We start from the raw sequence: 25,736 nt of genomic DNA, 5'->3' as shown, positions 1-25,736 counted from the left end.
CTCCAAAGCCCGTGCTCTTTCCACTGAGCCACAATGCTTCTCAGCATCTGATAATATTAGCAGTAACTATGGAATTAAGCACTTACTATTCAGCAAGACTTGGGGTAGATAGAAGTTTATCAAATTGGGCATAGTTTCTGTCCCACCCTGGACCCACAGCCCAGAATACCTGCAATTTATCCCTGTTTTTCAGATGAGGAAACTGAGGCATGGAGGCAAAAACTCCTCACTCTCGGCTTCAAGGCTGTCCATCACCTCGCCCCCTCCTACCTCACCTCCCTCCTCTCCTTCTCCAGCCCAGCCCGCACCCTCCGCTCCTCTGCCGCTAACCTCCTCACTGTGCCTCTTTCTCGCTTGTCCCGCCATTGACCCCCAGCCCCCGTACTCTCCCTGGCCTGGAATGCCCTCCCTCCGCCCATCCGCCAAGCTAGCTCTCTTCCTCCTTTCAAAGACCTACTGAGAGCTCACCTCCTCCAGGAGGCATTCCCAGACTGAGCCCCCTCCTTTCTCTCTCCCTCCTCCCCCTCCCCATTCCCCCGGCCTTACCTCCTTCCCCTCCCCACCACACCTGTATATATGTATATACGTTTGTACATATTTGTTACTCTATTTTACTTGTACATATTTACTATTCTATTTAGTTTATTTTGTTAATATGTTTTGTTTAGTTGTCTGCCCCTTCTAGACTGTGAGCCCGTTGTTGGGTAGGGACTGTCTCTATATGTTGCCAACTTGTACTTCCCAAGCACTTAGTACAGTGCTCTGCACACATTAATCAATCAATCAATCAATCAATCGTATTTATTGAGCGCTTACTATGTGCAGAGCACTGTACTAAGCGCTTGGGAAGTACAAATTGGCATCACATAGAGACAGTCCCTACCCAACAGTGGGCTCACAGTCTAAAAGGGGGAGACAGAGAACAGAACCAAACATACCAACAAAATAAAATAAGTAGGATAGAAATGTACAAGTAAAATAAATAAATAAATAAATAAATAGAGTAATAAATATGTACAACCATATATACATATATACAGGTGCTGTGGGGAAGGGAAGGAGGTAAGACGGGGGGATGGAGAGGGGGACGAGGGGGAGAGGAAAGAAGGGGCTCAGTCTGGGAAGGCCTCCTGGAGGAGGTGAGCTCTCAGCAGGGCCTTGAAGGGAGGAAGAGAGCTAGCTTGGCGGATGGGCAGAGGGAGGGCATTCCAGGCCCGGGGGATGACGTGGGCCGGGGGTCGATGGCGGGACAGGCGAGAACAAGGCACAGTGAGGAGATTAGTGGTGGAGGAGCGGAGGGTGCGGGCTGGGCAGTAGAAGGAGAGAAGGGAGGTGAGGTAGGAGGGGGCGAGGTGATGGAGAGCCTTGAAGCCCAGGGTGAGGAGTTTCTGCCTGATGCGCAGATTGATCGGTAGCCATTGGAGGTTTTTGAGGAGGGGAGTAATATGTCCAGAGCGTTTCTGGACAAAGATAATCCGGGCAGCAGCATGAAGTATGGATTGAAGTGGAGAGAGACACGAGGATGGGAGATCAGAGAGAAGGCTAGTGCAGTAGTCCATACGGGATAGGATGAGAGCTTGAATGAGCAGGGTAGCGGTTTGGATGGAGAGGAAGGGGCGGATCTTGGCAATGTTGCGGAGCTGAGACCGGCAGGTTTTGGTGACGGCTTGGATGTGAGGGGTGAATGAGAGAGCAGAGTCGAGGATGACACCAAGGTTGCGGGCTTGTGAGACGGGAAGGATGGTAGTGCCGTCAACAGAGATGGGAAAGTCAGGGAGAGGACAAGGTTTGGGAGGGAAGACAAGGAGCTCAGTCTTCGACATGTTGAGCTTTAGGTGGCGGGCGGACATCCAGATGGAGATGTCCTGAAGGCAGGAGGAGATGCGAGCTCAATTGAGCACATTAAGTGCTCAATAAATACGATTGAATGAATGAATTAATTAATTAAGTACTTCAGGCCAGGTTTACCAATAAGGCAAGTGGCAGTTCTGGGGCGAGAATCTGGGTCACCTGATTGAGTTTCATTCTCTTTCTACTAGGCCACGTGCTGCGTCTTAAGTTGCATAGACATTTAATCCAGTATGGCTGGTTTATAAGTACATGGTTTATTTACGAGCTCCATCTTTTCTAGGTGTGCAGTGCAGTTCAGAATCAGGATTTCACTGTGATCGAAGACTACTGCACAGGACTGAAAGCCTTGCTTTACCTAAAGAGCATCGAGGAACTAAATGCCTGGGATGGACAGAGTCCCGCAACTGAACGCCACCAGAAAGGAAAACCAGTTCCTCACATTGCTGAACTCACAGGAAAGGTATTTGGTTACTTTCCCTTTTATTCTCCTACATTTTTATGTTTTTGTACTGCTTTTTGTTTCAGTGATATTGTACTATAATGCTAAACCACACAAATCAATGGACAGTTTTTGCTGTTTTGGTAGCAAGATTACTTTCCCAAGTATTCAATCGTGGACATACAGTGGGTACATAGATTTGCCTTTCTATCTGGCCAGTATACATAAGGTCCTAAAAATGTTTTAGAAAGATTGAGGTTTGACACACAAAATGCCTTCAAATTTGTTCCTGCCGTTTGAGACTAGAGTGTTCTTTATTCTCTAGCAAGTTCGTAAAATTACAATATTGCCTTTCTATTTCAAGACAATGAAACCAGTGGATTTCTGAATAATATAGCAGTGTCTTTAAATTAAATTCCAATCAGCCTCTTTTGTTACTACTTCTGCCTACATTGTTAAACCCTGGCTCAAAAGGTTATGTCCCAACTTCATTTCTAAAAGCTATTTTCAAAGAAATATATCCTACATTTACATTTGGCGTAATATAGTGATTTTCGCTACTCTTTTCTAAAACAACATTTAGTATTTTATCTTTGTATATCCTTTGTATAATACTAAATAGACAGCCATTGTCAGGAGACATTTTTCATGTCCTGAATGAGAGGGAAAAAATTACAATTCTTAGTCTTTCAGCTTGTCACTACATCAATAATTAACTTTTTTAAAAAAAAGTAGTATAAAAAGATGTTTTAAGGAAGTATTTAATAATTCAAAGGAGTTGTAACTTAAAACAGGTCACATGAAAAAGAATGGAAAACAAAGCTAAGTGTAATTTAGTTTGGATGACGGCATTAGATAGTCAGAAAGAACAAGACACATAGCTTGTAACTGGCTTTGCATTTGATTATCCTTCCTACAAAATCATATCGTTGCATCCAACAGGCAACAGAAATAAAAGCTATTTGCTGAAAACACCGAAAAACTCATTTTATATGAATCTTAAGTCAGAGAGTTTGTTTGCCTGGTAATGAAAAAATAGGGAGAAAAGGGAAATAAAATAATATAGTGTGGATTCCTGGGAAATATCATGATGAATGACTCAATGAGTGGCAATCAAACACAAAGACTTGGTGATATTAATATTTATAATATTGTAATTAGCAAGACTCTGCCTAAGCAGTATTATTAGTGTAAGTAATTACATTATCTTGAACTGAGTGTGTAGTATTCCAAAAATAAGTGTTCTTGCCTTTATAAATGACACTCAGCCTTCAAAAGTTTCACATTTCTGACAAATACCACTAATGACATTTCAAGCAAAGGACCAGGGAAATTGTTTAATTGGCCTTTATACTCGGACAAACTATTTTTTGGCTCTTTTTACAACATCGTCTCACATCATTGCAGCTGTGCTATCGACTAAAAGGTGGAAACATCAAAAAGAACTTACAAAAGTAACATCTGGGATACCTTCAGATTTAAAAGTCAATTTGGTTTTAACAACATTCTGAATTTAACAGATTCCAAGCTGGCCTCCTATTCCAGAGAATTCGAAGGCTATGTATAAGGGTTTTTTGGTTTTGTTTTTCTTCAATAGATATAGAAAGGTATTTTTTATGGAAAGTCTAACTCAAGACTTCAGACATGGACCATTCTATGTGTGCTCAGGAAGATGTACATCACAATTAGCAGTGTCATTTTCCATAATAACATGATTTTAAAAGTAAAATTTTGCCTGTGTAATAGTATTAGTAATTCAATGCTCAACACTGAGTTCAGAACAAGCGGATGATCTGCATTCCCGAATTCTCTAGGAATAGGCAAAAACCTCCTTGGTGTTAATATCTCTGTCAAATCAAAAGGTTCCTTGGATTGCATGTATGGATGTCTTCAGAAATAATTACGTTATAGTTGTTGCTGTTGCTAGGTACTTGCCTTGAATGATAATGGAGAGTCATTTTCTTATGGAGCTGGTAAAATGGGAAAAGAGTTTTGTTTGGGTGACTCTGGATTTGTTTTGGAAGGCATATTGTTGCTCTTTGCCCCATCTCTCACTCATAGAGCAAGTGTAGATAGAAATTTATGAAGAATAGGTTCTGGAGAGCTGTTCAAATAGACGAGAAAATGGAATGAGTGAATGTGTAGGAAGAATTGGCTCCCTCTGTCAGAGAAAGGATTTTGGCCTTCTCTACAAAATTTCCTGTAATAACGGAACATGTGAAAGGAAATGTGAAAACTACGGTGTGAAAGGAAACTAAAAGGATGGAAGGAAGGTTAATATAACTGAATCAAAGTAGGTAAAGTCCTGTGGTAGAAGCACCGTGGCCTAGTGGAAAGAGCATGGGCCTGGGAGCTAGAAGACCTGGGTTCTAATTCTAGCTCCAGTACTTGCTAGCTGTATGACTCTAGGGAAGTCACTTAACTTTTCTGTGTCTCAGTTTCCTCATCTGTGAAATGAGAATTAAATCTTACACCCTCCTACCTAGACTGTGAGCCCCATGTGGGATAGGGACTGTGTCCAACCTCATTATCTTGTATCTGCCCCAGCACTAAGTAGAATGCTTGGCACATAGTAAGAGTTTATCAACTTCCATAATAATAATAGTAATAATGATAATAATAGTAATAATAATAATGATAATAATAATACTAATAAGTTTGATTGCAGAATGAATACTGGGCAGACATAGCACCCCTGGATTTTAATTGAAAGAAATCTAATGAACATTCATTCATTCATTCGTACTTATTGCACACTTGCTGTGTGCAAAGCACTGTATTAAGGGCTGGGGAGAGTACAATACAAAAACAAACACACATTCCCTGCCCACAGTGAGCAGGGGGCAATCAGGTTACCCAAATGACTGGTGAGAGATATCACTTTAGCTAGATAAAAGCTAGGTGGAACCAGCGGAGAGGATTAACAAACCCATTGTTCTGTGATATTAAGTCTAAGTTGGTTAAGCTATCACGGAAGCTCTGACTCATTATAACACATTAATGTGGCTGTATTACTCATATATCATTGACTGAGCACATAATTCTAAGAAATTTAGGTAAAAATAGGGTATCTCATATTTGTTCAGTAACAGATTCCCTGTTTGTAACATAAGACTGTGAACTCTGTGTGGGACAGGGACTATGTCCACCCCGATTATCTTGTATCTACCCCAGCACTTAGAACGGTGCCTGGTAAAGTGCTTAAAAATACCATGATTATTATTATTATTAGTAGTAGTGGTAGTAGTAGTATTGATGTTGCTTTGAGAACAACAATGTTATTAGCAGGGAATTTGTTACTGTTACCAAAACGCAGTTTTCAGTTAAAATTGTAGCTTCCAAGAATCAATTTGGCCAAAAGCCTGAAGACGTCACATGTAGATAGAGCACAGACTTGGGAGTCAACAGGTCATGGGTTCTAATCCCGTCTCTGCCGCTTGTCTGCTGTGTGACCTTGGGCAAGTCACTTCACTTCTCTGGGCCTCAGTTACCTCATCTGGAAAATGGAGATTGAGACAGTGAGTCCCATGTGAGACAGGGACTGTGTCCAACCTGATTTGCTTGTATCCACCACAGCATGGCACAAGTAATCACTTAATAAATGCCATAATTGTTATTATTATTATGGCAATACTACATAAATGACTCTTCAAAGGTGACACTTCTGATAGTATTATGGTGTTCATCAATCAATCAATAGCATATACTGAGCATTCACTGTGTGCAGAGCGCCGTACTAAGTATTGAGGAGTTGGTGGACACATTCCCTGCTCACAAAGAGTTTACAGTCCAGCAGGGAGGCAGATATAAATATAATTGGCAAGGCATTGTACTAAGTGCTGGGGTAGATACGAGCTAATCAGGTTGGACAGGTTCCTCTCCATCCAAACCGCTACCCTGCTCATTCAAGCTCTCATCCTATCCCGTCTGGACTACTGCACCAGCCTTCTCTCTGATCTCCCATCCTCGTGTCTCTCTCCACTTCAATCCATACTTCATGCTGCTGCCCGGATTATCTTTGTCCAGAAACGCTCTGGACATATTACTCCCCTCCTCAAAAACCTCCAATGGCTACCGATCAATCTGCGCATCAGGCAGAAACTCCTCACCCTGGGCTTCAAGGCTCTCCATCACCTCGCCCCCTCCTACCTCACCTCCCTTCTCTCCTTCTACTGCCCAGCCCGCACCCTCCGCTCCTCCACCGCTAATCTACTCACTGTACCTCGTTCTCGCCTGTCCCGCCATCGACCCCCGGCCCACGTCATCCCCCGGGCCTGGAATGCCCTCCCTCTGCCCATCCGCCAAGCTAGCTCTCTTCCTCCCTTCAAGGCCCTGCTGAGAGCTCACCTCCTCCAGGAGGCCTTCCCAGACTGAGCCCCTTCCTTCCTCTCCCCCTCGTCCCCCTCTCCATCCCCCCATCTTACCTCCTTCCCTTCCCCACAGCACCTGTATATATGTATATATGGTTGCACATATTTATTACTCTATTTATTTATTTATTTATTTTACTTGTACATTTCTATCCTATTTATTTTATTTTGTTGGTATGTTTGGTTTTGTTCTCTGTCTCCCCCTTTTAGACTGTGAGCCCACTGTTGGGTAGGGACTGTCTCTATGTGTTGCCAATTTGTACTTCCCAAGCGCTTAGTACAGTGCTCTGCACATAGTAAGCGCTCAATAAATACGATTGATTGATTGATTGATTGACATAGTCCAAGACCCACTTGGGGCTCCGAGTCCCCAGTTTTACAGATAACTGAAGCACAGAGAAGTTAAGAGACTTGCCCAAGATCACACAGCAGACATGGGGCCGATTATGGGGTCCTGAGCGTGCGTGTGGCTCAAAAGACGTATAGGTGACTGGTGATCCATTTCACATTATGAATGCTTGTGGTTTCTGGCTGCACTGTTGCTTTGCGGCTTGAAAGACCAGTTTCTGCTTCTCAGGTTGGATCTTGGAGCTGATTTTCACTCAGCTTTTGCTCAAAGGAAGCAGCACCTTTCCTGCTTGGTTGGTTGGAGGTCTCCCAAATAGTTATCGCTGTGTTGTGCTGCTTGAAAATGTGTTGCACTCTATCAATCAATCAATCGTATTTATTGAGTGCTTACTGTGTGCAGAGCACTGTACTAAGTGCTTGGGAAGTACAAGTTGGCAACATATAGAGACAGTCCCTGCCCTGAGGACTGGAAACTCCTTGAGGAGAGGGATCGTGTCGACTTATTGTATCGTTCTCTCCTGTGTACCCAGTGCGGTGCTCTGTACCCAATAAGCAGTTATGTAATATCATTTATTGATAGATTGATTGATTGGTCTTGACATATCTGTTACCCCCTGATGAAAGAAGGAAAGCCAATTCAGAATAAAAGTCCTAGTGAGGCCCTTTCAGCAATAGAAGCAATTTCATTTAAAAAAAGAAAAAAAAAACTACCAGTAGCCATGCCAGATTGCTTTCAGAAAGCGTTCAAACATGATGAAATTCATATCAGTAAAATTAATAAGTGAACATAATCTGTGCTCATTAAAAAGCTTTCATTAGGTTAAAATCAGGAAAAACTGTCAGGCTGTTTATGTAGTAACTGCTGAGAAAGGGAAACTTTATTTTGAGGATAGTAACAGAAATTAGATTATCCACATCACTATTAGGTCATGTGGTTTACATATATAGAGAAATATATATATATATTAGATATAGATACACACCTAATATATACATATATATATATTAGGTATATATATATATATATATAGGAGAAGCAGCATGGCTCAGTGGAAAGAGCACGGGCTTTGGAGTCACTGGTCATGGGTTCAAATCCCGGCTCCACCACTTGTCAGTTGTGTGACTTTGGGCAAGTCACTTAACTTCTCTGTGCCTCAGTTGCCTCACCTGTAAAATGGGTATTAATCAATCAATCAATCGTATTTATTGAGCGCTTACTATGTGCAGAGCACTGTACTAAGCGCTTGGGAAGTACAAATTGTCAACACATAGAGACAGTCCCTACCCAACAGTGGGCTCACAGTCTAAAAGGCTCACAGTCTAAAAGACTGTGAACAGTCTATTAAGACTGTGAACCCCCCGTGGGACAATTCTATCACCTTGTACTCTCCCCCAGCACTTAGAACAGTGCTTTGCACATAGTAAGCGCTCAATAAATGCCATCATTATTATAGAATTATAATATAGAAATATGATATCTATACAATATATGTGTAATAATGATAATAATTATGGTATTTGTTAAGTGATTACAATGTGCCAAGCACTGTTCTAAGCACTGAGGTAGATGCAAGGTAATCAGGTTATCCCAGGTGGGGCTCACAGCCTTAATCCCCATTTTACAGATGACGTAACTGAGGTACAGACAAGTGAAGTGACTTGACCAAGGTCACAAAGCAAACAAGTGGCTGATCTGAGATTAGAACCCCAAGCCAGTGCTCTTTCCAGTAAGCCATGCTGTTTCTATCCTTCTGGTTCAAAGATGTTGAGATTTTATCAGTAAGTTCTGTTAGGATCAATGCACGGCTCTTCCAACCTTCAACTCTTCCAAAGGAAATAGTGAGCTGGTGACGTGGCAGAAAGAACATGCTTCTTTGAGATCAGCTGTATAAAATAATTCACACCACTAGACCACTCTGAGGGAAATCTCAGAAGCTCACAATGGTGACCTGGCCCATAGGAAAACAAGGCAGGATCTTGGGGAGGGATTTACCCTAATTAGATTGTAAACTTTCTCGGGGCAGAGACTGTATCTTCTACTTGTATTAGATGGTATTTTTTTTGTTGTTGTTCTGACTCAATTTAGCAAAGTATAAACACGCTCATGCAGTGATTCTTTTAACCTTTCCGGCTTGCACGTCACTTTGTTTTATTATCTTTACTTAGTCAAATACAAATATTTCACACTAGCCCTGGGGTGTCAGTCCACACATAAATTTTAAATTTCTTGTTTTCCCAATCCATTTATTTCCTTCTTTTCTGCAAGCAAAAGCCAGGCTCTTATTTTTCGTCTATGTTTATATGCCTGCATTTAACAGTTCAAGAATGCTGTTAGTAAGTTAGTTAGTGCTGATGAGCAATCACTAGGGCTGATTAAGATTCCACATAATAATAATGATAATAATAACTGTGGTATTTCTTAAGTTTTTATTATGTGCCCAGTACAGTACAAAGTACTGGGGTTTATACAGCAAATTGAGATGGACACAGTCCCTGTCCCACATGGGGCTCATTGTCTCAATCTCCAGAGAAGCAGCGTGGCTCAGTGGAAAGAGCCCGGGTTTTGGAGTCAGAGGTCATGGGTTCAAATGTCGGCTCTGCCAATTGTCAGCTGTGTGGCTTTGGGCAAGTCACTTAAGTTCTCTGGGCCTCAGTTACCTCATCTGTAAAATGGGGATTAAGACTGTGAGCCCCCCGTGGGACAACCTGATCACCTTGTAACTTCCCCAGCATTTAGAACAGTGCTTTGCACATAGTAAGCGCTTAATAAATGCCATCAAAAAAAAAGATGAGGTAAATGAGGCATGGAGAAGTGAAAGGACTTGCCCAAGGTCACCCAGAAGACAAGCAGCAGAGCCAGTATTAGATCCCACATCCTTCTGATCCCAGGCAGGTGCTCTATCCATTAGACCACACTCATTCTCTGCAATCTGATTTTTTGCTAACACATCCCCAAGATATTATATTTAAATTATTTTGTGGGAGTTATTACTAAAAAAAAAAAGAAATCTCACTTTATTTTAAGATTGCATTTCATTAGATCTAATTACAGATTTTTCCCACAAAAAAATGTCATTAAATGGACTAACTGGCTTCATCACAGTGTTTAAACTGAATCTTCAAAAATAGAGGTTATACCACCTGGTGTGTTTGTGGCATGGGTCATCAAAATGTTAGAGGAAAACAGCTCAGGTCAAGCCATAATTTTCTCTGTTTGATAATGATCAGATCTTATTTAATTCTTTATTAACCAAAAGACACAAGAGCAGAAGATGCTATAACAGGTGACACCAGGCCAGGTACGTCAGAATACCTGGATTTTAGTCCCAGCTCTACTGTGTACCTTCTGTGTGACCTTGGGCAAGTCATTGCACTTCTCTGTGTCTCAGTTTCCAGATGTGCAAAATAGATATTCAATAACTGTTCTCCCTCCTACTGAGACTGTGAGCCCCATGTGGGACCTGATTATCTTGTATTTACCCCAGTGCTTAGTACAATTTTTGGCACATAGTAAACACTAAACTAATATTATTATTATCAGAGATTCTTGTGAAACATTTGTATTTAGAAATAAAGATTTCCATGAGTTAATCAGCAAAATGGGATTGACTACCTGTTCTACTTAGCATGTGAGCCCCATATGGGAACTGATTATCTTGTATCTACCTCATTGCTTAGTACAGTGCTTGGCTTATGCTTAACAAAAAACACAACTATTATTTTTACCAGAGATTGTTATGAAACATTATGCATTTAGAAATATAGATTAGCATAAGTAAAATCCAGCCAAAAAATGTCTAGCCAGATGGAAATCTAACGGACTTCTTTGCAACTTAATGTTACTATGTCTTGGCTGCATATCTTGTAGAATGATTGAGGTGTTAGAACACTGAAAAAACAATTTTATTTAAAATTAAATGTTGAGCCTGGTCTGTCATAATTCAGATATCAATCTGTTTTAGAAATGGTTAGAATTCACTCTCCTTACTGCTTAAATGTATATTGCTGCTTTATTTTTGACTACAAAGTCATAAATGTTTTTAGTTATCTCCCCCATTAGATTGTAAGATTCTTGTGGGCAGGGAACGTGACACTTCACTACTTCCAAGATGCCAAATACAGCACACCAAACCAAGTGGGAAACTCAATAAATGCTACTATTACAGCTCTGCCACTTGTCTGCTGTATGTCCTTGAGCAAGTCATTTCACTTCTCTGGTCCTCAGTTACCTCATCCGTAAAAAGGGGATTGAGACTGTGAGTCCCACGTGGGACTGGGACTGTGTCCAACCCGACTTACTTATATCCACTCCAGTGCATAGTACAGTGCCTGGCACCTAGTAAGCACTTAACAAATACCAAAATGATCATTATTACTAATAGTACTATTATAATAATAATAATAAAAATGATCATCATCATAATAAGTATTTGAAGATTTCCCTATTGGGAAATGCATTGTTAAAAAATTGAATTTATTTCCTTTCAGGCTGTATTTCAGATATAGGGTGTCAATATGTGGGTGGCCCTTGGGGAGAATCAGATAATAAATATTAAGGAGGGTAATTAATATGTTTCTGATTGAGAAAAGAGGAAATAGTTCTCATTCATGGTATAAGAACTAGTCTTTTGAAAATGCTGAAAACTGTGTGAGTGTGTGTGTTTTTGTATTTGCCCTTTGTTTTCAAGCTGATGGCGAGTCCTTATCCATTCATGTTAGTGTGTCTAAAAAGTCTACTGCATGAGCGACAGTCCCTTATTCACTGCCTGCAAGGATAGACTCTTGCCTCTTCTGTACCAGTCCACCTCCCCCATCCCTCTCTTCCTCTTCCTTTGAGCTCCAAATTCATTCATTCACTCATTCCATCATATCTATTGAGTACTTACTGTGTGCAGAACACTGTACTAAGCACTTGGGTAGTATATGTTGGCAACATATAGAGACGGTCCCTACCCAACAATGGACTCACAGTCTAGAATCAGTCTCCCACTCCACCCACTGCAGGTACAAGTCATGGTCTTCTACCACCACCTCCCGCACCTCCCCAAGACCTCACCTCCAACTTTTAGAACCATTTTGATCCCTTTCTCAAATTTCTTCTCTTTCTCTCTATTTTTGCATTGGGAACTTCAGTATAGATGTTCCTGATGACCCTTCCCCTGCCCACTTCCTAGTGCTCCTTAATTCCACTGACATCTTGCTCCACTCCACCTCACCCATTCACCACCTTGGTCACACACAAGATCTCATCATCTCTCGTTACTACCCTCACCAACTCTGAAATCCCTCCATCTGACCACAATCTCTCATCTGCCTTCTGTCACAGACTCCCTCCCGCAAGTCTGCCCTGTTCCCCCAAAGAGACTGCCAATCTTTTGGGCCCTTCAAATTTTTTCAAGTAATCATGCCCCATTTCATTCAATCATATTTATTGAGTGTTTACTGTATGTAAATCACTGTATTAAACACTTGGGAGAGTACACTATAACAATAAAAAGGCATTCTCACCTCACCCTGCTCACCTCGAGCTTACAGTTTCCATACCCAAACCACCTTCTCTTGATGACCAAATTGACATCCTCAAGACTACCCTCTCTACTAATGTAAACCCACTTGGTCCTCTATGGCTTTGTTGATCATGGACCACTAGCCCACAGCCCTGGATCACCTCCACAGTTAGGGAAGGTATTCATGGACCACTAGCCCACAGCCCTGGATCACCTCCACAGTTAGGGAAGGTATCTTGGAAGAGTTGTGCCTTCAATAAGGCTTTGAATGGGGGGAGACTAATTGTCTGTTGGATTTGAGGAGGGAAGGCATTCCAGGCCAGGGGCTGGACATGGGTGAGGGGTCGGCAGTGATATAGATGGGATTGAGGCACAGTTAGAAGGTTAGTATTAGAAGAGTGAAATGTGTGAGCTGGATTGTAGTAGGAGAGTAGAGAGGTGAGGTTGGAGGAGGCAAGGTGATTGAGTGCTTTGAAGCCAATGGTAAGGAGTTTTTGTTTGATGTGGAGGTGGATGGGCAACCACTGCAGTTTTTTGAGGAGTAGAGGAGCATGTCCTAAATGTTTTTTATAGAAAAATGATCTGTGCAGCAGTGTGATGTATTGACTGAAGTAGGCAAAAAAGGAGACTGGGAGATTAGCAAGAAGGCTGATGCATTAACCAGGTGGGATAGGATTCATTCATTCATTCAACTGTGTTTATTGAGCACTTACTGTGTGCAGAGCACTGTACTAAGCGCTTGGGAAGTACAAGTTGGATGAGTGATTGTCTTAACATGGTAGCAGATATATGGACAGATCTGTAATTTATTCATATCAGTGTCTATCTCCCCCTCTAGACTATAAGCTCATGGGAGGGGAATGTATCTGCCACCTCTGTTACACTGTACTCTCCCAAGTGCTTAGGACAGTGCTCTGCACATAGTAAATACTCGATAAATATAATTGATTGATTGCTTGATTGCTGTTCTAATGGATATTTCTCTATGTTCTACCCCGCCTCTTTAAAGCCTGATTTTCATGAAGCCTTTGCTAGGGGAGAGTAACCCTTCTCCCAGTTGCTGCCTGTCAGCCTGGTCTTTCAGCTGCCGTGTTCTCCCAGCTGGCTCTCAAATAATATTTCAAATTTCTTAGTCTGAGGGACAACAGAATATACATGCCTTTCAGTGCAGTCCTAGTGATCCCTTGAAAGAAAGCCCTGTGTACTTTTATGTAACCTCTAAAAATTGTAGCTGTATCTTTTTTTACCTGATCTTAGCAAGCCATATGTAGGTCATCAGGTTTAAATGCAAGATTGGAATATTTTCAGTTCCATTTCAAAATGCTGGCATAATTGCTATTTGTTCATTAATTGTATGAAAAAGTCATAAAGCATGGGAAAGAACATCTGATATCTATAGTAAGCTTAAAGTCAAATACAGTTCCAGACTGGAGCAGATGTTCCAAGATCAAATCATATTTCTGTGAAAAACTGTGTAGGATGTTCAGTGTTAAAATCTTCAACTGAAAGAGCATTTTGGTGCATTTGTGTAGTGGGATTAAAAGAGAATCCGCCACCAAATTTTGCTGTGGTTTTATTCACTTCTCTAAATCTGCAAGTAGGGAGTGGAATAGCTTGGCGGAAAGAGCATTGGCCTGAATGAGAGTCAGAAGACCTGACTAGCTGGTTAGCAGCTCGGAAAGCAGCGTGGCTCAGTGGAAAGAGCACCGGCTTTGGAGTCAGAGGTCACGGGTTTGAATCCCGGCTCCACCGCATGTCAGCTGTGTGACTTCGGGCAAGTCACTTAACTTCTCTGGGCCTCAGTTACCTCATCTGTAAAATGGGGAGTAAGACTGTGAGCCCCACATGGGACAACCTGATCACCTTGTTACCTCCCCAGCGCTTAGAACAGTGCTTTGCACATAGTAAGCGCTTAATAAATGCCATTATTATTATTCCCCTTTTAGACTGTGAGCCCACTGTTGGGTAGGGACTGTCTCTATATGTTGCCAATTTGTACTTCCCAAGCGCTTAGTACAGTGCTCTGCACATAGTAAGCACTCAATAAATACGATTGATGATGATGATGAAGACCAGAGGTCTAATCCCAGCAAAATCACTTGTCTACTGCTTGACATTGGGCAAGTCGCATAACTTCTCTGTAGCTCAGTTTCCTCATAGGTAAAATTGGGATAAAATACTTACTCTCCCTCTTCCTAAGACTACGAGCCCCACTGTGAGACAGGAACTATGTCCAACGTGGTTATTTTGTATCTAGCTCAACACATAGTAAAGTGCTTGGCCCATAGTGAGCAGTTAACAAATGTAACTAGTATTATTTTTTGTTATTATTATCATTATCGTTATAGTAGCTTTATTTGTATGCGTATCTTAGAACTAGCAGTGGTACTGTGGAGGTACGGATGGTTTGGTTGCTGTTGCATCCAAGCCCTTTAAGAGACACAGTCCAACGAGCTGGGCTGTAACTCTATGTTTACTCCTGAGGCCTTGAAATGTGTTACTGCTCTATCAGCTAGCTGAAATAATGCTAAGAAAAGATGGTCTCAACAGACAAGGAGGCTAGACCAATGGTATTAGTTTTTATTGAGTGCTTACTCTGTGCAAAGCACCGTATTTGTGCCAAAGACTGGAGAGTTGAAAAAACTATTCATATAAAGTCTTTCTTTCTTTCTCCCACCTGTTTAGGTCTCTGGACTTAAGGTCTACTGTAAATTTTTTCTAACCCTGCTCATGCTATCTTACATAGGCCTATGTATAACTTATTGAGATAGGAAAGTCCCAAACTGGGTGAAGCGGGAGGGGGGAAAACTAATGAACTGGTCTTTATAGGGAATACATTTAGTTTTAATCAATCAATCAGTGGTATTTTTACCCTGTATCTACCCCAGAGCTTAGAACAGTGCTTTGCACATAGTAAGCGCTTAACAAATACCATCATCATCATCATCATCTGTGAAATGGGGATTAAAACTGTGAGCCCCATGTGGGACAACCTGATTACCCTGTATCTACCCCAGCGCTTAGAACAGTGCTTTGCACAAAGTATGCGATTAACAAATACCATCATCATCATCATCATCATCATTTATTGAACTCTTACTGGATTCAGAACACTGTACCAAGTGTTTGGGAGAGTACAATGCAGTAGGTAGATGCACATCACATGCCTTCTAGGGGCTTATGGATATTATGATAGTTAAGGGAAGCCATAGAGTACAGGGATGTATATCATAAATGCATAGTGAATCATGTTATAGGAGAGCTGACTGTACAAAGAAGTAATGAAGCAGAAACCTTTTTTCAAGGACTGTCTGTATTCTTATGCTTTGACAACGAAACTGCACTGCTATGGTAGAAAAATAAAACTGTTCAAATAACCTAAGGAAAAAAGTTTAAATGAAAGATTTGGTTAACCAAGAACCAAACACATTTTGCAATTAATTAATATTACAAGTTATGAATTGCTAGTGATATAGTCTGCCCTTTTTCAAGTTTTTTTCCCTATTCATTTTAATTTTGTCTTCATTGATTTATGGTATTCTTTTCAATCTCTCATGTTCTTGTGGCAGATTCCATTCTTAAACCTCAGGAATTTACCATTTTTACAAATTTCTTCCTTAGATTTCCTCAATTCAGGACTCTGAAGTACTGATTCATATTTAGTTTGTAGTTCAGTTGGAAGTACAGGTCTTATTCTCCTTATTCTGTCTCTACTATTGAAGTCTCTATCAATTGGAGACATGATATTAATGTGGGACATGATTATTATATGATTCACTCTATAATCCTCTATTTTTAGTTATAGTAGGTACAGATAGAAAAAGATCTGATAGGATATCAATTTTATCCTTCTTTGGGAGTAATAGTTCATTTTTTGTTTTGTATGAAATAAATTTATTTTGTAAAGAATTTTTTTGCTGTCCTTTTGAGTAATCCCCTATCAATCAATTAGTGGTATTTATTGGTCACAATTACTGTGAGCACAGCACTGTACTAACCACTTGGGTAAATCCAATACAATAGAGTTAGTTGATAGACACCAATCCTATCCAAAAGGACTTTAATCTTTGTGAATTATGATTTGTAAGGCTCTTCACATTTTACTTGTGCACACTGTCTAATTACCCAGAATAATGAAATGGTCAGTTTAATTTGCTGCCAAGTGATATCCAGAGCCATCTTAGAGAATTTGTGGTGTAAACTCTTCCAGTAACAACAGCTCTTTGACACGTCATCAGATTCCATGCAACAAAGTCAAATTTATCTGAATTTTTCACAGGAAAAGATCATGACTGTATGTCAAATTGGACTACACTCTTTCCTCTTCTAGGAATTTTGATGTTCAATAGATTTAACATTTCATTACTTAAAGCAGTGTGAGACAGGTGGGGCCTAAGAAATATAGCTAACTCCTAAGAGCCTTCAGTAATATCTGGACCTAAGCAGTGTCTCAACTTCTCACTGTAATTCCTCATCCAGTCAACTAAATCCAGAGAAACTTCCTCTCAAGCATTTTCCAGGATCCACCCCTTCTTCTCTACCCATGCAACCATCAGCCTGATTCGAGCAATTGTCCTTTCACAGCTAGTCAATTCTAACAGACATTTCACTGATTTTCCTGCTCCTGGTCTCATCTCCCTTGCCTTTCTCATTCTCAAAGTCCTCCTAAAAATATGCTCAGTGCTAGAAGCCTTCCCAACTAATTTCCAGCAGGCCCAATTTGTGATAATCAGCCTCCTCTGACATTTATGCATTTATCCACATCCATTCTCAGCTCTTCTGTATATGTAATATGTAATAATTCTGTATAAGAATTATTTATTCTTATTTTAGCATTGTAATATTTTATGTTTGTAATCTCCATTGAAGTATAAGGTCATCATGAGCAGGGGGTGTGTCTTGTCCTTCTATTTCATTTTCCCACGTGTTTAATCTCATACACCTTCCTCAGGGGGCATGGTAATCAAACAATTATGGAATAGTTACTGGGTCCAGAGCACTGTATTAAGTCCTTGGGAGAGTACAACGGAGTTGCTAGACATGCTCGCCACCCAAAAAGAGAGGATAAAATTAAATACAGAAGACAAGATTGTTGCCTTCAAGGAATTTACATTCTAATAAGGAGGCAGGCAGACACCAATGGTACATGTTCTGTTTAAGGCAGGAGAAAACTGATAGATACAAATGGCAACAGCCAGAGTTTGGAAAAATGAAAAAATGAAAAATCAAATGAAGTAAAATGACAGGTAGATATGTGCTAAGAGGTTTTTTAAAGCAGACATACTAAGAGTGGCTGTTGGCAGACACATCCAAAGATGCTGAAAGTCAGATGAGGGTAGTGATAGGTTTTCAAGAGAGCTTTGAAGATAGGAAAGGAGGTTGGAATGGCAGATTTGCAGAGGGAGGGACTTCTGGATGGGAAAAAGTTCATGAATGAAGGGTCAGAGATGGTAGACTCAAGATCCACTTGACAATGATGTAAAGTGGGCCACAAATTCTTTCATCAATCCATCTCACTATTTCATTTTTACACAGTAACTGTATTGGTGTCAGTTACTTTATTTTGTTTTGACGTCAAAAAAGTTTTTGCAGATGTGAAAGGAAACAAAACTGCTCCATCTCTTTGAGCTTCGTACAATGATGCATTTCCCCTGCTTTGGCTGGTGGCTGTGGATTACTCCCATTTAGCTCTTTTTCGAAAGGCTTTTGGCTTCCCTCAGTCATTTTACCCCCCTCTTGCTTTCGTGCTCCTAATGCTTTTAGCATGCCAATTTACATCCCAGAAAGAGCGGTCCTAGTTAAAATTAGATCTGAAAAACAATTGGCAAGCCAAGGTGAGCATGGAAATGCTCCAGAAATGGGGAAATGTAGCAATATTTCAAAACTCGAATCCTTGTACTGCTATCAATGTGTATCTTTCTTTGGTACTTTAAGTGCCTCCTTTTCTCGATATCAGATTTCTCTCCAATATCATTTACTGATTACTTCAAGTGGAATTCCTGCAGTGGAAGGGAAAACTCAAAACTTAAAACTGGGAAGGATTGCATGGAAGGTGTATTTGATTGGGCTGCCATGCTGTTGTTTGAACTGAAGACAAAAGGCAAGGATAATACCAAGGTTATCTGTAATTTAATATCTGTTTTCCCCTCTAGATTGTAAGATCCTTTGTGGGAAAGGAGTTAAATCTACTAATGCTGTTGAGTTGTACTCTCAAAACCTTAGCCAAGTGCTCTGCAAACAGTAGTTACTCAATAAACACCACTGATTGATTGACTGATGGTGAGAGAGTCAATAATGATTAGAAAATTAGGTGGAGGATAGGGTTTTGGAGGGAAGATAAATTCATCTTGGAACATTGAGCTTGTGGCGTTGGTGAGACATCCATATGAAGATCCTCAAGGCAGGAGGAGGAGATGTGAGATTGTAGAGAAGAAAAGAGATGGGGGCTAATTGGGGTAGATTTGAGAGCTATTTATATAGAGGTGGTAGTTTGAAGCAGGTGAATTCCCCAAGGGAGTGAATGTAAATTGAGGAAAGGACACAATAAAAAAAGAACGTTGAGGGGCACCCATAGGGAGGCAGAGAAAGAGCCGGTAAAAGAAACAGAAAAGGAAAAGCCAAAAAGATAACCAAAGAACCCAGAGAGAACTGTGTCAGGGAAACCATGGTTAGATGATGTTTCTGGGAGAAGGGGGTAGTTCACAGTGTCAAAGATTAGGGAGAATTAGGTTGGAGTGGACTCCATTAGATTTAACAAGTAGGAGATAATTGGAAACCTTGAAGGGTATGATCTCAGTTGAAGTGAAGAAGTCAGAAACTGGATTTTTAAAGGGTCAAGAAGGGATTTGGAGAGGATTCATTCATTCATTCATTCATTCATTCAATTGTATTTATTGAGCACTTACTGTGTGCAGAGCACTGTACTAAGCACTTGGGAAGTACAAGTTGGCAACATATAGAGATGGTCCCTACCCAACAACGGGCTCAGAGTCTAGAAGGGGAAGACAGAGAACAAAACAAAACACAGACAACAAAACAAAACAATTTAAATTGTTTTAAATGGATTAAATGGAGGCCAAATGCATATTGAAAACCATTTGAAGAGTTTGGGCTGGAGTGGGAGGATGTAAATTGGGTGATAGCTGGGTGATGCAGTGGGGTCAGGAGAAGTTTGTTTAGGGTAGGGGAGAGGTTGGCATGATTAAAAACTTAGAGGAAGGAGCTATCAGAATGAACAGGTGAAGACTGCAGCAGGAAGGGAAGAGGAATGCAGGCAAGTGTTTTTGGAAAGTGAGAAGAGATGGGGTTCAAGGTACAGGTGACGGGACTGATTTTTATTAGTAGATTAATGATTTTCTGTTGGGAGACCTGGAAAAGAATGAGCCCGTGCATATGGGTTGGCACCATAGAGAAGGTCAGAAGAAGATTTGGGGGATCCCATTCCTGATGTTTTTGTCAAGAAAATAGCAAGGTCATGAGAAGTGAGAGAGGGGCGAGGTGTGGGTACTGGGGGTTTGAGGAGGGAGTTAAAAGTCTGGAATTGTTGATAAACCAAAACTGAAATATGGTTGAGAGGAGGGGGACAGAGGGTTGAAATCGGGCTTACCAGAATGTTCCACCACTGTCTTCCCTAGCTCTGGCCCATGATCAATAGGCCACCAACTAATCACTCAGACAGTGGATGAGGTGTTGAGATACTGCAGTTTAGGGCTGCTCCAGATCAACAGTTCATAATTCCAAGTGACTATGATTCTTCAATGAACCCTGGGACTAGAACTAAATTCTGACTCTCAGCCCGTAAGTTCTGTGTCATACATAGGGAAACTGAGGCCAGCATCATTTAGGTGACTTCATTAAAATTATTAAAATTATTATTAATTATCTAAACTAGGATTTGAAGTTGAAAAGGCCCAGCTTTCTGGCTGGGGTTTTAACACCTGACACCTAGTGGATAATGAAAAAAAGTATATTATTCAAATATGACAAAGTATGACTAAGATAATGAATACATTGAAAGTAAGGCTATTATAAATACTATTTTAAAGTAACTACTCTTGAGAAGAGTTTTATCGGGTTTTCAAGGAATAGATATGAGATGAGGGGAATGTACATTTTCAAAGAGTATAAGCAGTAGTTACCTTATTCCTTGTGAATGCAGTTTTGTTCTCAGGCATGTAGACATTGTCTTATTCTGTCTACTTCTACTAGGATTCTTACATTAGTCCCTTACTGATCTTACTCCAGAGACCCAAAGCAATTATGACCAAGAATCCCAGTGGTGTTCACTTACCTTGAACAAAGGTTGATATGTGATTTTGAAGGAAGTTTCATTCAATATCATATGATATTAACCACCTGATTCCTATATCAATATAAGGTAGATATTCAATTGAGGCTTATTTCAATCATCTCTTTTGAAGTAGTATGAGAGGAATTTTCAGAATTTAACTTTGATTTATAAATAAAACTTACTGGACAAGCCTCATTCAATTAGACATACTTCTGAAATATGAAGCAAAATGAAATTCAATAATAAAAATTCTGTATCCAATATGACTCTTCTTTACAAGTATCCTGTTAAATATCACATCATATAAACTATCAGTGCCATCCAAATTAATTTTCAAAATTTAAAATATTACAGAACACCACTACAGTCTTCCTTGTTCAAATGATATAGTCTTTGATTTTCTGCTAAGAGTATTATATCACTGCAGGCTTCTGAGTGATGAAAAATCCGTGTTATTTTCAAAGTTGAAAAAGATTGCAGGGAATTTTACCAGATGATTCAAGAAGTCATTTTATTGAACCAACGAAACTCCATTGAGGAGCTAAAGTATCTGTCCATCTGTGCAGATTTCTGGATCTTAGACTGAAATCCATTTTTGGCACTAATAACAGTGTGCACCTGCAAGTTATTTTTTAAAAATGAAATCTGCGTGTGTTTTGTTTGTTCTGACATACCGAGGTCCGGGCCTGGGCATGTCAACTATCCAATGGGGGATCCGGCTCTGCTCAATTCAGTTAAACCAGGAGAAAAGAAGTTGAACATCTTCTGTTTTAAGGAAGCATTTAGATCATTCCAGTTTTGCCTCTTGGGAATCTGTGCTGAACTCAAAACTAGTTCCATATGATTTATGACAGGGGCTCTTGCTGAATGTTTTCTCAGTGATTGAACAAAGAACAGAATCATCAGCCAACCCATCATTCCAGCTCCCAATATAACAGGTCATCATCATCAATGGAATTTATTGAGCACTTTCTGTGTGCAGAGCACTGTATTAAGCACTTGGGAGAGTACAACAAAATGTTATAATAGGTGCAATAGCCCCATTTTCATTGCAAACTCCTTGCGGGCAGAGAATGAGTGTCAGCCTTCTGCTAAGCTGTTCCCAGTGTCTAGAGAAGTAGCATGGCCTAATGCCTGGGTGTCAGAAGGTCATGGGTTCTAGACCCGGCTCTTCTGCTTGCCTGCTGTGTGACCTTGGGCAAGTCACTACACTTCTTTGAACCTCAGTGACCTCATCTGTAAAATGGGGATTAAGACTGTGAGCACCATGTGGAACAGGGACTGTGTCCGACCTAATTATGTTGTATCTACCCCAGCACTTAGAACAGTGCCTGGCACATAGTAAGTGCTTAACAAATACAATCATTATTATTATTGTTGATAATAACAATGCTAACAGTGCTGCAGGCAGTAAGTGTTCAGTGAAGACCATTGATTGATTGATTGATTGATAATGTGGGTTCTGACTGCTGCAAGGGTAACTGTGCCCAGTTTACCTTCCTTCGCCTGTGTAATGTGGCGGGATATGACAGATTTCTTTGTTTCATAAGTGAGCCTTGCAGTAAAATCACATATTTTCTGTCCCAGTGTTATCCATCTGGGGAGCTGCTAAAGTCAAAGAGGAGGTTCTCCTAAGGTGGATTAAATTTCATAATGATAGGCCTCTTCTGAAGGGCTCTAGTGAATTGGAAGAATAATACTCCAGTTTTTTTTTAACATCTGGAATTGTAGTTCACCGATTCTCTGAAACACTGCTTTCCACATTAAAACAAAAAGCATTCAAAGATCATAACACTTATAGCTGGTCCATTTTATGCATTCCCTGCAGCTGTGCAGTAAAGATGCTTTATTTAAGCAAAATTCCTTGGAGAAATTAATTGATATGAGCCAGAAGTTGTTCAGCCAATTTAATCACTCGTCTGTTGTTGTTTCTAAGTTACATGGGATTAAGGAGGAGCGTTGGCTTCCTTCAAAATCAGATATTCCAGGATCTGGAAAAAAGCAGCATTGCCTGGAGAAGCAACATGGTCCAGTAGAGAGTGTCCTAGGTTCTAATTCTGGCTCTTTTTAAATGGTATTTATTAAATGCTTATGTGGCAGAGCCACCTGCCTTCTGTGTGATCTTAGGCTTAGTACAGTGCTCTGCACACAGAAAGTGCTCAATAGATATGATTTATTAGACACTGATCCTGTCCCTCCAGGGGCTCACAATTTATGAAGTAGTTGTAGAAGTAACAGTAAGCACTGAAAAAAACAATTACTTGGGTGAGAATTAGTCCCATCCCCTGTTCCCCAACAGATTCACAATCTAAGTAATAGTCATGGTATTTTTGGAGCATATACTGATTGCATTGTGTGGTACTAAGCATTCGAAAAAGTAAAGCAGAAGTAAAAAACAAATACCTTACCCAAGAGGAATTATTCTATAATGGGAGATGGTATAAAAATATTTACAAGGGAAGGGAAGAGTGGGAAGAAAAAGGATCAGATAGGACATAGAATGAATATGCCAGGAAGAAACACCAGAATATATAATAATAGTGATAAGTTGTTAGCCGCTTACTACGTGCCAGGCACTGTACTAAGCACTGGGTGGATACAAGCAAATCGGGTTGGATGCAGTCCACGTCTTTGTGGGGCTCACAATCTTATTCCCCATTTTACAGATAAGTGAGGCACGGAGAAGAGAAATGACTTGCCCAGGGTCACACAGCAGACAAGTGGTGGAGCCGGGATTAGAACCCATGACTCCATCCAATACCCCATGTTGCACAATTTAAGCTCCTTGTGGGAATGAAAATATCTGCCAACTATGTTGCATTGTAGTCTCCCAAGGGCTTTGTATTGTATTGTAGTCAACACCCAGTAAGTGCTCAATAAACACCACTTATTGATGGTATTATTATTATATTATTATTACTCAATAAATACCAATGATTGATGGTTGATAACTGAACAGCCATACACAGAAATATGCCATTATGACATACGTCATTATGGTTCATTCTTCAATTTTGAAATATTAATCTTGATTTTATAAACCTAACAGAACTGAAATATAATACAAATAATGATGCCTACCTTTAGATCTTGAAGTTGACCATGTAGAAAACTTTAGGCACCACACAATTCAGTGTACCTATATGAAACCTTTAACATCACTGGATATGTCATTTTTTAAAATCAATAGAAACATTTTCACTTGTATTTTTCATTTTATTTGTTTGACCAAGGTGATGCCAGGGTGCTTTGCTAACTTTTCACTCTGTTTTTTCTTGTCCAATGTTGTGATCACATTATAAAAGATATAGCAAAAATCATTTGAAGTATTAATAATGTCAGCAAATGTTCTTTTCCTGAGCCAATAGTTTACCTGGGCAGTTTCCAGTGTTGATCTGGTCTAGAGTCCTGAAAAATGATCCTTTCATATCCATAAAATGTTCCTCCCATAAATTGAAAGATATGAAGCTCTTGGAATATTAAACAAAAACAAAACAACACAATTATCTGGATACTTTAAAGCAATTTGATATATAAGCACTATTTTTCCACAAATATATATGTATATTTTTTTTCCATTGAACTACTGGACTGACCTCATTTATTTTGCTGTTTGTTTATTTTATAATAGCAATAATGCCAAAGCAATTGAACATTGTGAGAATATAATGATTTCTCATTTTGAAAATAAAACTCAGCTCCATATCGATATCTATTTTCCATATGAGTATTGACTTTTCTTTGCCATTTATCTTGCAGCAAGAGGCAATGACCCAATCACAATTTAATTCCAATGGCTTTATTACGTTATTATAGCCAGTAATTATACTTTTGTATTGTCCAGGCAAAAAGACAATTGAACATGATACAATGAATGTTGCAATGCTAAACATTTGTCAATGCAATATAGAGCTCTCAGAGCAATGAGATATACTTTAATTGGGTAGGGCTTTTCTAGAATCTGCTTTAGCCCTGGTTTAATCTAGAGCCAAACCAGATGCCATTTGGGAAATAAGTTGAAATGAATTTTGCACTTATCTGTTTTAATTCCTTCACGTTGCAAAGGGGGAGAAAATGCATGAGCAAAAATTCAGGAAAAGTGCTGAAAACATCCTAGAGTTGGAGAATAGGGAAATTCACTTAAAAAGGAATACAGAATTTTCCTCATCAGTGCAGTGTGCTTCCTTCGATGAGGGACGCATTCGTTTCCAGCTATGGGCGCAAGGCTATAGATGCTGAGAAGCAGTTTCACCCGGTGGGAAGAACACAGACTTGGGAGTCAGAGGACCTGGGTTCTATTTCTGGCTCCACCACTTGTCTACTTGTGACCTTAGGCAAGTCACGTAATTTCTCTGTACCTCAATTATCTCATCTGTAAAATCAATCAATGGTATTTATAGAAGGCATATGATGTGTTCGAATCCCGGCTCTGCCAACTGTCAGCTGTGTGACTTTGGGCAAATCACTTAATTTCTCTGTGCCTCAATTACCTCAACTGTAAAATGGGGATTAAAACTGTGAGCCCCACACGGGACAACCTGATGACCTTGTAACCTCCCCAGCACTTAGAACAGTGCTTTGCACTATTCGCACTTTACTCTATTTATTTGTTTATTTTACTTGTGCATATCTATTCTATTTATTTTATTTTATTAGTATGTTTGGTTTTGTTCTCTGTCTCCCCCTTTTAGACTGTGAGCCCACTGTTGGGTAGGGTCTCTATATGTTGCCAACTTGTAATTCCCAAGCGCTTAATACAGGGCTCTGCACACAGTAAGCGCTCAATAAATATGATTGATTGATTGATTTGCACATAGTAAGCGCTTAACAAATACCATCATCATCATCATGTGCCATAAGTGGTTGGGAGAGTACAGTACAACAGAAATAACAGACACGTTCTGTATCCATAATGAGCTTATGGACTAGAG

General features: G+C 40.1%; 1 protein-coding gene across 1 annotated transcript in view; it reads left to right on the top strand.

The window, feature by feature from the left end:
* Positions 1–25,736, top strand: part of DPYD (dihydropyrimidine dehydrogenase) — an 884,509-nt gene that overhangs the window by 761,888 nt on the left and 96,885 nt on the right. Inside the window, exon 20 of the mRNA XM_038745292.1 lies at positions 2,132–2,311. Coding sequence (XP_038601220.1) covers positions 2,132–2,311 — 180 coding nt within the window. The remainder of the gene's footprint in view (positions 1–2,131; positions 2,312–25,736) is intronic.

Source organism: Tachyglossus aculeatus, chromosome 4 (assembly GCF_015852505.1).
Source record: "Tachyglossus aculeatus isolate mTacAcu1 chromosome 4, mTacAcu1.pri, whole genome shotgun sequence".
Taxonomy (NCBI): domain Eukaryota; kingdom Metazoa; phylum Chordata; class Mammalia; order Monotremata; family Tachyglossidae; genus Tachyglossus; species Tachyglossus aculeatus.
Note: the sequence above shows the minus strand (reverse complement) of the source record. Positions and strands in the feature narration are given on the sequence as shown.